A 15015-nucleotide genomic window follows, 5' to 3' on the forward strand; every position below is an offset into this window, starting at 1 on the left:
AGGGCTGACAGGGGCCGGAACGATTCTTATCACTTTTTGATTTTTCACACTATAAATTAACCACAGAGGGCCCCCGAAAAGCTGGTTTGGGGGCTCGCCATCTATTCCAGTCTAGGGGCCCTGCTGTAGGATGTGGGAGCCTCTCAGTACATGCACGTAACTTGGTCCCGATGGGTTAAATGGGTCCCGAATATGCTAGAGTTAAATGAATACTTGACCTAAAATCGTAACCGATTTCCATCACTCAAAAAACGTCACTCACTTCCGTAACATAAAATCGTCACTAATTTCGGTTGCTTAGAAACAGGCCCTTTTCGAGTTTGTGATTTTATATTATAGAGTAGATATACATAAATTGAGTTCATGTTCTTTGCCTGCCCTCTTCCCTGGAAAACGTTGAAATGACGTTCCTGGAAAAATCTCTACAAATTTTCGTTGAAATTCTAAGAACATGTTCAGTATTGAGTAGAAAATTAATGTCGACCAGCAATTCTCAACCTTTTTTCTGCGTCACGGAGCCCTTTTTAGAATATAATTTCTACGACGGAGCCCCGTACGCCACGTTTTTTTTTTTCATTTGGTCATAAAATTTACTGATTCACTTTACTTTAATGGTTGAGGAGCACCCTCAACCAGTGCACGTGGAGCACTGGTTGAGAACCGCTGGTGTAGACAGTACATAGATAAAGTTTTCTTTCTAAAAGATTTTTGATGTGTTTGTGGGGAGGACAGGTTTTTTCCGCCCCAGCGACTGCATAATGATGTATAGTGATATATAACTTATGATTTTATAGTGGTTTTCCAGTTTCCGACAGAAATTTGCCACCCTTTACATTTTGCAGCCCAGAGCAAAGGCGTGGGCATGAAAAAACATTGAGAGGGCTGAAAGTTTCCAGTCGTCCCGTGACGAGCCTCGAGCCCGTATGTAGAAGGATGCAGTGCCCCGCTTTATTCATTCATTAATTGGGGAAGGGGGTTCTCAGCCCCCCAACACAAAATTTATTGGGGGGGGGGGGGTTGAAATAGCCCCCCCCCCCCCGCCATGTTTTGGTGCCTACGTCCCATGGCAGTACGTTTCTTATTAAAAGCTATTCAGAGACAATTGAAAAGATGAAATTTGAAGGATGGAATTTGCGCCCCTCCTGATACTACGCCCAGGAAACCAGACCAACCCCACCCCCTAGTTGCAGCACTGTCCGTTCATCAGAAGGAAGTTAGTTCTCTTGCACATAGTGTAGTTTTCCATGCAAAAAGCGCAATGGGATGGGCGGAAATTTGCGAAATATCTATCTCGTTAGTCCCAGTAAAATTTTTAAAAATATTCACGTCTAAAAAAATGACGGGGGGAATTAATCCGTAAAATGCTACCACAACAATCGTCAAACTTTTAAATTAGGATACAAAATTAAGGATCAAAATTAAGGACAAAATTAATTAGGATTTAAATTAAGCACAAAAAATGGGAATCGAAAAGAAGAGAGAGCGCCAAAAGTGAAAAAAAATCCGTAGCACTCCCCCCAAACCAAATGGTGTGATGATGATGATCCCCCCCTCAGAAGTTCTCTTTTTTTTCCAAGAGAGTGAGGAAAAAAAAAAGGGGAGAAAACTGACCAATCCCCAAATAGCGTCTGATTTTACCTCGCGATGAAAACAAACCGGCTTGAAAGAGTCGCGTACCTCTTGAGCCGCCTCTTTCTCCTTCTCGTCTCGCTGCCCGAGTATGTGAGGCGCAGAACAAAACAGTACATTTGTTTTCGCCGCTATTTCGTACCTCTCCGCTCACATCCCCAGTATGTGTTCGGCCGTAGGGTGAGGGTGAAAAGAGGATTATCTATTGTACTTTCTCCTTCTCTCCCCTTCCTTTTTCTAAAGTGCGGTTAGATTAGGACGATGTTCCCAGATTTATCACTGATTCGTCAGATAGAGATAATACGAATTTGTTGCCAAAAACCTGCACGTGAAGTGGTTAAAGGAGTTATAACGTTTTGAAATTTTGTGATGGGTCAGTTTTCTAACGATCAGTTACGTGTGCCAAACTTCCAACGAAAAAACATTTCCCCCATGCAGCGGGTTGCTGCTAATTTGAAATGAAATGAAATATTTGATCATTTTGATCATTTTTGTCGCACTACGGTCATTTTCTGCACACGAGGGCTAATTAGACCGGGACCTACAATTTATTGCCGATTCCGAACGGCAGGCTTGTTTTTTATACTCATCGAGAGGTTGGTGCGCTAACCCCTCGATGGGGGACTCCCTGCTGTAGCAACTTTTTGCTGCGGTCAAGTCGCCGTTTTTTGTTGTACCCCTGTGTCAGGAAAGTTTTCTGACAAGGACGAACCGGGTATCGAACTCGCGACACCTCTAAACATCCTTTGGTACTTTAGGCGAGCATCTTATCGACCGGGCTACCGCGCCCCTGAAATGAAATATTCAACCCCACTAAAAGCCGTGCGTAGTTTTACTCTTGACAAGACAAGGAAAAGTTTTTTCTTACTTTCAATTTATTATTTGCTTTGGTGCAGTTTGACCCATGGGCGGAGATACGGGGGGGGGGGCGTCAAAGGTGAAATTGACTGATCTAACGTATATATGCATATGTGAATTGACATCATCATCATCGTGCCCCCCCACAGACTTCCAAGTCTATCTCCGTCTATGGTTTGACCTAATTGGTTCTTGCTCCAATAAAGATAAAATCCCCCCCCCCCCCCCAATCCGTTAGAAGCCAAGTTCAGTTATTTTCTTTCACGATTGGCACTTTCCCCTCTTCGTGTAGAAGGATGCTAACCTTGTTATCACATGTTACCCCTTCAACCCGCAAATTGGCAAATTTATCACCAGATTTGTAAAGAACAAGACAAACGAGATTCATTGGGAAAATTGTTTTGCCAAAATTAACACTTTTTTTTGCTAAAATGTGATAATTTCTTTTTCTTCACTGTCAAGTCAAATTTGAAGGGGGGGGGGGGAAAGGAGAAAAAAGAACTTGTTCGCTCAGGTTTAGCTTTCTTGATTACTCTCAGGGTTATATAGTTTTATGCTATCAGCTCAGAAACGATAAGTTATACGTTTGGTGCACCTTCGGTGAATTTGGCAGAATTCGAAAATGACGTCATCAATTTTCAAAATGCGTTATAATTCCATAATTATTGATCAAATGAAAAAACTGAAAAAACTCTTGCACATTAGTTTTTTTACAAGGAATCATGAGTGTAATTATTGGGCGGTCGATAGTATCCACCCTTGTATATACAAGATGCATAGCGAACAGGAGATATGGCATTTTAACGGCGAACTGTTGATTCTAAAGGTATACTTCCAACTAGAAAAATTTTCCGAACAACGTGTAGTACTCAGATATGTCATTCGTGTTTCGGGGGGTTGTGTAGTTACTGAAATAAAAAAAATTAACTTTTTTTTCATACAGCCCCCGTGTGCCCCGAAACCCAATTAGAAAGTTGTTGCTCTGTCTCTCCTGATGCCAAGAAAACATTTCCATGTTTCTAAGTACAATATTCACTGAGACATTCGAATTAAAAACTGTGGAAATCTGGGAAAAAACAGCGTTAAATAAATGCGGGTAAAACAGTTTTTCAGAACTTAGAGCTGGTTTTTTTTCTTCTAAATTTCCTCTTTTTTCGAATTCGAATCTCTCAGCGAATATTGCACTTAAGAAACATAGTAGCTTTTTGATGGTATCAGGAGAGACAGAGCAACAACTTCCTAATTGGGTTTTGAGGCACACGGGGGCTGTATGAAGAGTTTTAATTTTAATAATTATATACAACAACCGAAACACGAATGACATATCTGAGTACTACACGTTGTTTAGAAACTTTTTCTAGTTGGAAGTATACCTTTAGAATCAACAGTTCGCCTGTAAAATACCATATCCCCTGTTTGCTATGCACACTGTGTAGATTGTCACGTTATAGAAGCGGGTGGATAGAGTAGGTTTCGATGATATGGATGTTTAATAAACAATTCAATTTTATCATGATCAAAAAAGCAAGTGACGATTAGTAACGAAAGTGGTACAAAATTACGCTAAAATTTCTAATTACATTTTCAAATTCTAAAGTATGAGAATTTATGGCGCGTAGTTTATATTTAAAAAACTACCTCAATTTATAACAATTGATATCAGAGAGAACATGATCGAATAAATTTGATAAAGTTTAAATCTTATTTTCGCCCATTGGCAGTCAGGTTGGGCTTCTTGGAACATATTTTGCTCGATGATGTCCTTGGGGATAACGATCGTCGTCTACGAAGGCGTTCCTTTCTACCTCTCACCGACCTGTCTATGGGACATGGTTGATGAATACGGCATATCGAACTTGTTTCTGACACCAAGCACCTTAGACGAATTCGAGAAAAAAGGATATCTGCCGAGTAAATATGATTTTGGACACACCTTTTACGTATTAAAACTAACCGCATTTCTTATTATTGTATGCAAATCAGAGTCACGGTAGTTATTTATGCTGACACTTGGTCACGGCCGACTAGACATTCAATTGTTTAGTGGGCTACGCACTTGGTGCTCAGTGGAATTTCAGATGCTTTACTCTGCATTTTACGCGTTAAAAAAGCAGACATACAACTTGTTTATTGATAATTTCAATATGGAAGAAAATTGAGGGTATAAAATTGTTGTTAAGAAAAAGTATTCAGATCACACGATATTTTAAACTGCGTCTACATATGTTTTTGTAAAAAAATATTCAATTGTGTGTGTGTGTGTGTGTGTGTGTCTTTGCGTATATAATAATGAAAATTTTTAATTAGCGGCCCAGGCACACTTCTAACGAACTGGTGCATGTCGGAATATGCCGCGCAAGTTTCTGTACCTAACGTGAACTTTGTATTGCCTACTAAGTGCTGCCACCTGTCTTCTGAGTTCGGAAGCAAACCACTCGGCAGGTTATTTTGCCATTTGTATTATGCCGGAGTTTCAAATGTTTTACGCCTAATTGCTCTTTATGGAAAGATATATTTTAATATGCAATGATATATGGTGTAATATAATAATGAAATTTACAAGTATTTCATGAGATTACATGATTCTTCTCTTTGGTATTTGTAGCGGAGAAACACCATCTTTCCTCTTTGAAGACAATCGTATCTGGTGCTAGTGTTGTCAAACCTCAAAATTACGACTTCGTTTACAAAAGACTGAAGACAAACGTTATATTTGGATCTGTTTATGGTGAGTGTGACGCGCATTTTGATATAAACTACTCAAAGCAGTGACGGATTAACACAGTACAATCATGAGATTAGTGTGTATGAAATGAAATGATCGATTGAACGCTTGAAGAGCTTGTCTGATTGGTTCCGCGATTTGTATATTTGAGATAAATAAATGAAAAGTGAGCTTTTTCGCGTGAAAGATTGGAGAAATCAAAGAATTTTTGGAAAGAACGGCAATCTATGCTAAACTTTTTTTTTGGAAAATTTGTTATAAAGTCACTCGAATGTTTGTCGGGTAATAATTGACAACATAAGAGTGATTATTCATTAACACAGGGATAAATCGTGGTTAGTTTATTGCGCTTTAGATCACCTTTTACCTTACAGCATCGACTGAGATGATGGGCGCTTGCATGATATTGGAACAGACTCTACCTTTGCACAGAGGAGAGATCACGTGCGCCTCATTAGGAATGGATGTATGCTGTTACAATGATGAAGGTGAGCAGCTTTCTCACTTCACCAGTGTTTCTAAATTTTTTTCACATTTGCCGAATTCGCTGTTCAGTTCAAATTGAAATACAGTCGCACTGCTTAATCGGATGATGTCCTCTGGAACCAAAATTCATCAATAGAGAAACAATATTTAAAAGATTCTCACATAAACTAATGAACGTAAGAAATCTCTACAATATAATTGTTATAAAATAAAATTATATGATTCACATAACTATCAATACACATCAATCGTCGTAATATATAATGTATATATACAGTTTGTATATATGTGTGTGTGTGTTTTTTTTGCCAAATCAAGCCCATGAATGACGCTAAATTCCGTAATGAAAAGTAAAAATCTTGGTATTTGATCAATGTGATTCAATACACTGTAATTATCATTTCGTTTTGATGTCCGATTTATTCCACAAGCTTTATTAATATCGATACTTTTCATCAGTTTTGAACATACAAATTATATTAACGGTGTGAGACAGAATACAGAATGAACCGAGCACGTCCAGGCTATATCGCTATTGCAGTTTAAGCACAGTGGTGATAAGACCGCGGACGTGCCGAACGGTGTTAGACAGCAATTGAAACGTTCCCCACATTATCGAAAACCCCACTTAATCGGATATTGTGTGTTGAAACCGTTTATATCATATTTCAAGTGGCTACAAATTATTTGTTTTAAAATGAAAAATGTATATATATATACTGTAAAATATATTTTTTTTTCAAGGGAAGCCAATCTTGGGTGAACTCGGTGAATTAGTGGTCCGAACTCCAACACCGTCGCTGCCATTGAGGCTATGGGGTGATAAAGACAAGTCAAAATACAAAGAAACGTACTTCAGCAGATTTCCTGGTAAAGAGAAAAGAAAAATTAATCCTTAACATAAAAATGTCATTGGAGTGACACTATGAATTTTATTGATGTGTGACATAGATGAATTTTCCTTTCCTGAAACATCGATATCTCCTCATTTAGCCAGTTTTCTGTATCTGTCGTATCAACAAGGGAGAGTGACGTCTTCCGTCATATACAAACAGCTTCCGAAAAAACTAAAGGATGAGAGAAAAAGAAGCTTGAGATGTGTTTGCACATGTTTCCTAGGTAACCGCAGGATCCAAAACCCTCTTGAGCTTGTGCAAAAACATGGAAAATCAGTGCAAAAATGGGATTTCCAATATCAAAAGCGTATATTTATGGTTTTTCCCACATGTGAGCTACACGAATTTTGCACAGCCCTTCTCCCATTCTAGTATAATTTTTTTTACTACTCTTTCCTCGAATTCGTCACATGTGCTATAACCTGCTTGTACTCCCTCCACTCCAGCAAGTATAATTGTGTTTCAGAGTCACTCTTTTGGTCACTCCTATGATCACACACTGTTTAAGCCACTCACATGCTTGCACACGCTCTAGATCACTCTTTTGGTCATTGACATGCTTCACTTTCTAGGTCACTCTTTTTTGTCATTCACTTGTTCGTACGCACTCTAGGTCACTGTTTTTGCTCACGCTCCAAGTCACTCTTTTGTTCAATCACGTGCTTGCAAGCCCTCTAGGTCAATTTCTTAATCAATCTGCCTAGCCATTAGCTGTCTGGGCAGAGGTGGATTTATTGAGAGTTATACAAATTTTGCCGCCCTTCTCTCATTCTACTAATTTCCTTGGACAATTATTCCTCAAGTGAGCTATAGCCCACTAAGCCCCCCCCCCCCCAGTAAATACGTCATCGCCCAATTTCTAGCCAAGTGACACATCCCATCCTCCTCGCTCATATCGACAAATTTAAAGAATGCATGGGCACTTACTCAAAAACGCACCATCACCAGTGAATTCTCGACTGGATCAGGTAGAACCGAATGAAAATATCATAGATATTATTTATGAGATTATTTTCTAGCTAAAACGTGAAAATCAAGTTTATATGGGAATATATGTATATATGGAAAAAAGCCCCAATTCTCTTTTATTTTTAAATTTAAAGTTTTAGTTTAACTCTAATTTTATTTCTTGTGAAATGTCTAGATACATGACCTATTTTGAAAGTGATTTGAAGTTTCTAAAACGATTATTAGTGTGAAAAACCTCTTCTTTTCTCATTTTCACTATTCCAATTACCCAATTAGCCAATGGTAAATGGCCACTTGACTAATATTGATCCTGTTACCACAAAAGCAAGTTTGAGGGGAATTATCATAATATTCATAATTACTCAGGCGGAGAAAACTTGTAACGAGGAACAGAGAAGAATTTGTATTTTTTTTTTGTTAATTCATAGTGTTATGAATTCACAGGGGTAGAAACCATCATGAGATTTATTCATTTTTTCTTCTGATAATTCCTTATAATTTCAGAATCTTCCTTTTCACGTAACGTAATCCAGGAAACAAGATGGTAATTAGGTTTTTTTTTGATATTGCAGGCGTATTCGCCCCAGGAGATCTGTGTATAATTAATCCAATAACAAGGGGTTTCATTATTTATGGACGTAGGTAAGTGAAAATCAAAAGTGAGGTTGTTTCCTATTTAGTAATCAATAATGTTACAATCAATAATAATCTTTGAAAAGTAAATAAAATATATTGATTCATTAATCCTAAGAATGGTTTCTTCATCAAATATAATGCAATATTTTAAATTTAAAAGCATTGCTGTTCAGAGAGAGTTTTTTTCTTATGACTAACATGTCAGCCCTCCGTTCGGGATGACTTTTGGGTTAATTAACTAAGTATTAAATCAATTGTTAATTCTCAAGATTCGATCGTATAGTTGCGTTGTGTTAGACATATAAAAACAAAATTATCGTAACCCAGGGATAAAACGGACGGAGGCAAGTTAAAGTATAAAAAAAATTTCTTTAATTTATAAATATCAATTACAATCATTAACCTTAAGAAAGATTCATCCTATACATATTTAAGAATATGTATATTACCATACCCGACCGGTGAGTCAAGGTATTACCTTATGCGTCTGAGAACATGTAACATCCTGATTGTTTACTGGACATTCAGGTCACAGGAAAAGTAGATAAGTGTACTCATCCCGGTCATCGTTGGTGATTTCCTTAACATCCTTGGATCCTTGGTGCTGCTGCTTCCGCACACTCCGGCACTTCCTTCACTCGGCACTTACACACGGTACTCCAGACGTTTCATATTCCGCTACTTTCTACTATATATATATATATATAGAGTCTGACTCTCTCTCTCCGCCAAACCAATGTTCAACTCTCATAACTCTCTTCACCAAAGTCCTCTATCCACAAACCCATTTCCAACTTACATCTCACTTTCTATCATTCTCTCTCTCCTCTTCCTCGGGCCTCCTGATTTTTACATCCTCTTCGGCTCCTCCTTAGAACTCAGGATTTGCTCCGTCTGGTAATTTTTCTTTCCGTGCTACATTTTAATTTGAGGCATCAAGCAAGGGCAATTCAATTGGGCTTTCACGTGACCATTACGGAGAAGATCGGTACTATTCATCCCTAATAAATTTCGCCCGTTCCTAAATACTTAGAGCGCCTACGTGCACCGGTCACCTTCATATCCATACCTAAGGCGACCCCCACGTTACAATCAGAAGAACAGGTGCTCTAATGGGCAATGCCGCTTTGTATTTATATTTCCTCTCTTACATCTATTTCTAAGAGTGAGCAATATTCTTACTATTCATTAATTTTAACATTTTATTATTCTCGCTCTCCATAACTTCTCCACACCTACGCCTCAAGAATCGAATCTCATTCCGTGACAGCTCCTATTCATGCATTTTAGAAAACACCTTTCTCCTGTCACCAAGCCTTGATCATGCCAGGTGACGGTTATACACCCGTGTGAAAGTCGCAACTTTCACACGGGTGTATAGGGTAACCTATGCATGACGATTCGATCTCTTTCTAATATTCTCACTCTTCAATACCCTCTTTCTTTTCAAGTTGCGTTCAAATTGCATCTTCTTTTCAGTGAAGGTTCTTTCAGAGAATCTATTGACATCCACTATTCATGTATTTTCCATCTAACATTGACATCCACTATTCATGTATTTTCCATCTAACATTGACATCCACTATTCATGTATTTTCCATCTAACATTGACATCCACTATTCACGTATTTTCCATCTAACATTGACATCCACTATTCATGTATTTTCCATCTAACATTGACATCCACTATTCACGTATTTTCCATCTAACATTGACATCCACTATTCATGTATTTTCCATCTAACATTGACATCCACTATTCATGTATTTTCCATCTTACATTGACATCCACTATTCATGCATTTTCCATCTTACATTCTTATTTCATAGCTTCATACCTTGCCAGATGAATTGTGCTTCATCGGCAGTTGGCCTAAAGCACGTTCTTCCTTTCTTACATAATCTTTTATCACTCGTGGCCGTCCTGCACGTGTTCTTTACAACTACCCAAAGTCAAGCCTCAATTAATACCACACTTGTTACCTAGTCACCTTCCAAATAATCTTTTAAATACAAAACATCCTTAAACAATTACCCATTTAGATATACTGTATTAACAATTTTTACAATTTTCACTAATTACCTTTTCATTCAAATAATTACGAATAATTATGAGCGGAGCGGACTCGCTCATAACAACCCAAAAGTAAATTCCACTTTATAGAGTTGTTTTTTCATCAAGAACCATGATTTATCACCATTGTAAAATTAACGAGAGTGCCCACCACACACAGGATCTGTTTAGAAATTCATAACATTTCTTTTCTTTTCACACTGAATTTTATCATCATCTTGGGGCACAGTCACTACCTATATATTCTTTGTGAAGTTAACATTTGACTGGTCCAGAAAAGGCCACTGGGCGCTCTAAACGTGGCCGCGTCCAGAAGCCTACTTGCATATTTGGTCCGTAAAATAAATAGGTTGGGCTCTTTGCAGTGACTAAACTATTTGTTGGAAAATTTCCCAAATAGTTTATACAGAAATATGCTATATTGAGCTGCATTTAACCACAATTCGAACGAATTTTTAGAGTGAAATTTATTGAACACACACGGGTTTTTACCAGAAATTCTTGCTTACAGTTATATCTTATACTTGCAGTGATGATACTCTGAAGCCTAAAGGTACCAGATTCGGAAGCTCAGAAATATACAACGTCGGTAAGATTCTTACTTTTGATGACGCTTCGGAAAAGCGTCATTGACGTTTATCGCTTATTTAATGTATATCCGATTACCTTTTTTTTAGCCCCTTTCTGTAAAATGGTACTGGAGTGAACTTAAATAACATTTTCTGATAGAAAGTGCTTCAAACTGGTGAAAACAATAACACATTTTGGACTATCTATGTCATTTTCTGTGAAAGCATTAATTTTATGTCAAATTTCAAGCAAAATTCATATAATATTCGAAACACGATTGCAAAAAAATTCTACGAATTAAATGCTTTGTTATTTTCACAGTAGACTTAGCTAGTGGTGATGCAGGTTTCGTATCAAAATTTAAGGAATTTTATGGTATGCTGGTATAATTTATAAGTTGCACCCAAATCTGTTGATGTACGAGTGAAACTTTTGTTTTGACATTTCCTTCAATACATCGTGTGTATAAAACACTGTAATTAGACCATAGGCGTACGCAGAATTTTTCGGGGGGGGGGGGGGTGTGCGTTTTTTCCTGCAAAACAACGCTATAAACTCGGTTTGAGGGGGGTATATAACCCTTCCCCCTTTGCATACACCAATGAATTAGACAAATACATGTGATAGACATTATATTTTAGTAAAAAAAAACCGTTTAAAAATCCAATTATGTTAGAATACCATATTGAAATTTTATAACGATAAAGTCAGTAGATTTCCAGAAAACATGTTTCACACTCAAGTAAAATGTCAAAAATAGTATTCTTCATAAATACGTTTAAAGTTTTCATTCAAGGACTAGTATGTATGTGGAAACCCAACACTGAAGTGGACGTGACTTCGGTTCTAAGCGTCATATAAACAAAACAAGACCTTATCACAAAAATGACACGAGTGACCCCTCCACGACTCATTCGTGCGAATTCTGACCACGAGGTCCTGATGACGGCTCTCCATTGAAGAGCCGAAACGCGTCGACCATTCGACCAATTGAATTTATTTGTCTTGAAAACGCGGCAATTTTTGTATAAAACAAGACCTGTTTTCGAATCACAAAGAATTCCATAAAAAATAAATAAATAAAAATCGATATTTTCTTCCCAAATGATGTTTAAACGTAGTCGGATACCCCTTAAGGTGCACAAACTTATTTATCTCCTCTTTTTGTGTATTTATCTAGGTGGTTGCTGAATTTCAAACTGTGATAATATTTTGAGGTAGATTAATGATTTCCACTGAATCAATTAATTTCATGTACACAATCTATCTTTAATACTATGTCTATTTTACACAGTGGATACGTTTCCGGAAGTCCTGGACAGTATATGCGTTTCACAATACAACGAAACAAGGGACGAAAGGGCCGTTCTATTCCTGAAGATGCGCCACGGACAACTTTTCACGCCGGATTTAGTGGAGAGAATACGGAGAGCCATCGAAAGAGAACTCTCTAAAGATCACATTCCTGAGATTATACTCGAAACCCAAGATATTCCCGTAAGTCTCGTAATTCTCACAGAAATTGACGAATTATATAGTAATACAGTAGAATCTCGACTATCCGGCCTAGTCCAATATTTTCCAGAGCCTGCTCTAGAAGGTATTGCCTAGTTTCGGCACCATGACGTCACCAAATCATCGGAGCTGTCGCCAAACTTCAAGTTTGTTGCCAATTTAGCGATGTTTACAGAGGAATTCGTTAATTTTCATTTTTACATAAGATAATGATTATATGCAGCCGAAAAATGGCATTAAAAATGATGAACAAGAACTATTTGCATTTCTGAACATCCCTTTTCTGTAATAAATTTTTAAATCGTACAGTACATATAACAAACATTTACATTAACATTTATGTATGACTGATTTATTTATGTACTGACCTGCACCAAGAGGTCACAAAATATACATAGAAGCGGTTTTTGGTATTAAAATGGTGTTTTTGATGGTATATGGTGAGGGTAGGCAGTGAGCATTTATAGAACTCCGGCCTATACGTTTTTTTCTATTATCCGGCCTATCCTTCCACCATATTGGGCTGAATAGTCCGGATTCTACTGTATTTCGATACCTGCTATCATCCATTGCTTGCTTTAATATCTCATCTGTTTCGTTGTTAAAATATTTTCCCTTATATCAGAAACATGAATGTGGAAATTCTTTGGGAGTGGGGGAGAGAACTCGGGAAATGACGATTGAATGTTTATTCTACCCATGTTAGTCCATGGAGGTCATTTTCCTAAAACGTTTTGCAACATGTGTTTCTTGCGTTTCTGGTAAAACTTAGGTAGCTATATAATAGATTCCAATCAACTGATAAAAAAAAACTGAAAATTTGCACACAATCATGTTTCTGGAATAAGATGGACGATACTATGTTTTGATGAGATACTGATGCTATTATATTATAACTTTGGTTCAAATGAACTTCTTATGTGAATTAAGAATTTTCTCGTTATTTTTGTTTTAACTAGCATAACATGACTGGTAAAAAGATGGAGATAATAGTCAAGAAGATCATCAACAACATGGCGTATAACCCGGAGACGGTCATTAATGTCGAATGCCTCGAAAATTTCTACAATGTACCGGAGTTAAGGGGTTATTGAGAGTGCTGAAAATATCATAAATTGGAACAATACAACGAAGTTTCTGTTTACGCACGAGAAGTTTACAATACTAATAAATGTTTGTTAATGCGAATGTGTGTGTACTGTTAGTTGTGTAGCAGGAAGAAAATTTAAAAAAACATAAGATGTGGGAAAAAGTAAAATATAATTCAACTTACTTTTCTTAGGAAGGTTCATAATATGAAAATTTCATAGAAATTTTAAAAATACTAACTCACGATTTTTGTTTTTTAAGCAATACTCAAGCGAGTGTACATATCGAAAGTCCGGGAGTGTCAATACAGTCGAAAAGTTTGAAAACCCCTTGATTTTTTTAAAAAGATTTTCAGAAAAACTGTATTTTTGTGAACCACTTAAGGGTGGTTCTCAAGTTCACGATAATCTCTAGATGATATGAATCTTTTAAGGAAATTTAAATACACATTATCATACTTCGTTTTTCTTTTTTTTTGTCAGAGATGTAAGAATGAAATTAAACTTTCTTTATCTCAATTACTTTTTCATGGATTTCCCTGCTCAAGGAAGAAACTTCCTTTCTTTGTATTACATATAGTATAACCATTGGCGTACGCAAAGGGGGGGGGGGTTCGGCTCTTAAGCCGAGATTATAGGGATATTTTGCAGAAAAAAACGACCCCCCCTCCCCTTTGAGAAAATTCTGCGTACGCCTGTGAGTATAACTAACACAACATGAATGATAAAAAGATGGGGATAATCGTCAAGAAGATAATTAACAACATAGCGTACAGCTCGGAGACCGTCATCGATGTCAAATGCGTCGAAAATTTCTATCATGTTCAGGAACTACGAGTTTATCAAAAGTGCTAATTTAAAAACATACGACGGAAATTATTTTTACACACGAAGAATTCCATAGTACCAATAAAAGTTTGAAAATGCGAGTGTGTGAATTTATCTTTATATTTATGTGGTGGAAAAACAACCAAACAAACAATAAACAAAAGTAAGAAGTGGAAAAAACGCAAAATAGAAGTTTAAGAAGAAAATCTTCCCATCTTATGGGAGTCAAATTTATAGCGTTCAGGCGAATTATTCAGTTAAAAACTGCAAAACGCAAAATAAAAACCGTAAGAAATAAAGAATCTGAATTAGAAAGAATAAAATGCATTTAAAAATTAGAAAACTTAAACTCTTATATTATTTGAAAGCAAAAGCATCCAAAATTTCATTTTTTATATAAAATTTACTGTCTATAAAGCAGGTTGAAAACAGGGAGCAAACAGGGCGTATAACATTTTACTGGCATTAAAAGTGACAAACTATTGTTTGGGAGAGAGAGAGCCATCCTTATCAAAATATCCATTCCGAAAGTCATTGTTGCTGCACAATTTTTTGGCCCTATCGGTCATTTAAATTATCGTCATTTGGCCCGCAACTGTGACGATTTTTTAAAGTAGCCTATCGTTTAAGTTGGAACCTATTTTAAACACACAGAATTTGGCAAAGATTAGTATACGACATTATAGATTTTTATAGGGAACATGCACACAGACTCATAAAATTAATTTTATGTACATGTA

At 36.9% G+C, this 15015-nt stretch overlaps 1 protein-coding gene across 2 annotated transcripts in view; it reads left to right on the top strand.

Moving 5' to 3' along the window:
* Positions 1–13943, top strand: part of LOC149089634 (acetoacetyl-CoA synthetase-like) — a 42208-nt gene extending 28265 nt beyond the window's left edge. Inside the window, exons 11-18 of one of the 2 annotated variants that reach the window (XM_089232204.1) lie at positions 4209–4398; positions 5093–5215; positions 5587–5700; positions 6443–6568; positions 8136–8205; positions 10805–10863; positions 12139–12341; positions 13319–13943. In XM_089232204.1, coding sequence (XP_089088330.1) covers positions 4209–4398; positions 5093–5215; positions 5587–5700; positions 6443–6568; positions 8136–8205; positions 10805–10863; positions 12139–12341; positions 13319–13453 — 1020 coding nt within the window. In that variant the 3' untranslated portion in view covers positions 13454–13943. The remainder of the gene's footprint in view (positions 1–4208; positions 4399–5092; positions 5216–5586; positions 5701–6442; positions 6569–8135; positions 8206–10804; positions 10864–12138; positions 12342–13318) is intronic. The other variant, XM_089232289.1, reaches the window with a different exon arrangement.
* Positions 13944–15015: the final 1072 nt, after the last annotated feature.

The sequence above is a fragment of the Pholcus phalangioides genome, unplaced genomic scaffold (assembly GCF_987345545.1).
Source record: "Pholcus phalangioides strain wild (caught in Gottingen) unplaced genomic scaffold, Ppha-v1.0 ptg000001l_1, whole genome shotgun sequence".
NCBI lineage: Eukaryota > Metazoa > Arthropoda > Arachnida > Araneae > Pholcidae > Pholcus > Pholcus phalangioides.